The sequence below is a fragment of the Dichomitus squalens genome (genome assembly GCF_000275845.1).
Source record: "Dichomitus squalens LYAD-421 SS1 unplaced genomic scaffold DICSQscaffold_474, whole genome shotgun sequence".
NCBI lineage: Eukaryota > Fungi > Basidiomycota > Agaricomycetes > Polyporales > Polyporaceae > Dichomitus > Dichomitus squalens.
Genome location: NW_006767356.1, coordinates 1 through 1,785, shown reverse-complemented (window position 1 = coordinate 1,785; position 1,785 = coordinate 1). Strand labels below are relative to the sequence as shown.

General features: G+C 56.7%; 1 protein-coding gene across 1 annotated transcript; it reads right to left on the bottom strand.

Moving 5' to 3' along the window:
* Positions 1-232: 232 nt before the first annotated feature.
* DICSQDRAFT_74776 (uncharacterized protein) lies at positions 233-691 on the bottom strand (the record flags this gene model as incomplete). Its single annotated transcript, XM_007371919.1, has 1 exon — positions 233-691. A coding segment is annotated over one exon (459 nt), but the record flags the coding sequence as incomplete, so codon positions are not given.
* Between the last annotated feature and the right edge of the window lie 1,094 nt (positions 692-1,785).

Genomic DNA, 1,785 nt, shown 5'->3' with positions numbered 1-1,785 from the left:
AACGGAGAGCAACCAGCTCATCTGAGGTTGAGGAGTTCGAGGACGGGGTGGGGTTGGGCGGAGTGGCGGTGGATGCGGCTGCTTGTTGACCCTTGAGGGGCTTCCGATAGTGCCTCTGGAGGTGACCCTTCTCGCCACAGTTGAAGCAGGACCGCTCCTCAGGTCCACATTGGTCTGCTGCCGCTCGTTCGCCGCAGCGGCCCCAGCCCTTGGTTTTAGGCATGGCCTCTGCACGTTCGGCCAACTGCTGGTCCATGTGAAGGGCGACCTTCTGCGCTTTCTCCAGTGTGTCGATCTCATGCACCGTGACCGCAAACTCGTTCTGGATCTTGTACAGCAAACCATCCACGTAGCATGCCTGCTTGTCCTCATCGGAGAGCGGAGTGCGCGCTGCAATTGCGTTGAAGTTCGCTGTGTAGTCCTTGGCCGTGCCGAGCTTTTGTGATGCCTTGCACAGCTTGATGAGTTTGGTGAGCGCAGCCTTCTTGTCATCGACTGCGCAGAAGTGGGCCTCAAAAGCTGTCTCAAAGGCATCCACACTTGACCAAATGACCTTGCCATCCACGAGGTCGATGATGTGGGGCCCAGCCCATCGAGCGGCGTCGTCCGTCAACCTGTTCAGCACTATGATCCAGGCAAGATTGTCCGCGATTGACGACACTACCAGCTGTGTATGGTAGAGCTTGGCCATGGCAGCAAAGCGGAGTCCGGCCTGAGCCTCCTTGCCATCATAGTCCCGAGGTGCAAGTTGGTTGAGGAGCTTGGAGTTGATGGCAGACATGGTGGGAGACGGGCTGCGAGGGGATTGCACGCTTCATTCGGAGCGTGATGGGTTTTGTGGGGGTCTCAGGGGTGGTTCAGTGGTCTCCGGAGGTTCGAACGCACCTGAGGCTCGTCGTTCTAGACAATTTGTGAAGAGCGAGATGGTGGTATCAAGCGGGATACGAGATCCTCCGGCGGCAGATTCAGTTCGGGGAGGGCCGCCTGGGCTAGGGATACGACTCGGGACGCGGGTTGTTGAGCGACTGGGCTGTCTAGTCCCTGGTAGGCTGATGGACGCGAGTACAGCTGCTCGTAGCGGCCGTCCTGACTCAGTTGTCGTTGAGAGGGGAGTCGCTAAGCGAACCTGGATGAGCGCACCTTGTTCCGCCTCAGGTCGTATGTGGTGTGGGAATTGGGACCAGTCGGTACCGCTGTCGACCCCGTTGTCCAACCGGTGAGGGCAGGGTTGGCTCGGGCAGATGTGCCACTGCTGATAGTTGTGGTTGTAGTGCTGGTCTTCTACGGCGACAGGATGAAAGCCGTGGAAAAACAGGCTACAATCCAGGATGGAAAGGTGGGGGAGACAGTGATAAACGGAGTGTTAAACGTGGGAGGGCGCTGGTGCCTGTGAGGTAGTTTCGACCTAATGTTACGACTGACTGTCGAGCAAGTAAGTGGAGACGAGCGAGGCAGGCAGGAGCGCCAATGAGCTCTGATCGCAGTGAGACTGGAGCGGAGCTCAACAGGCAGGACTGGAGACAAGTTGTGTATTGAGCGAAGTATCTACAGAGCAAAATACACAATGGCTTACCTGGAGACAAGAGGTCGAAACTAGAGTCTCCAGGTAGCAAGGGATCCAGCTATATACAGGAAATGAACAATGGGCGCTAGAGAACAATAGCGTCGCCATGGGTACGGAGTACAAGGGGTGTAGGACAATAGCGGACGTGGGAACAAAGGGAGCTATTGTCCGTGTGTGGACAAAGGGAGACCGTAGCGAGTAGTGAACAATAAGGAAACGTA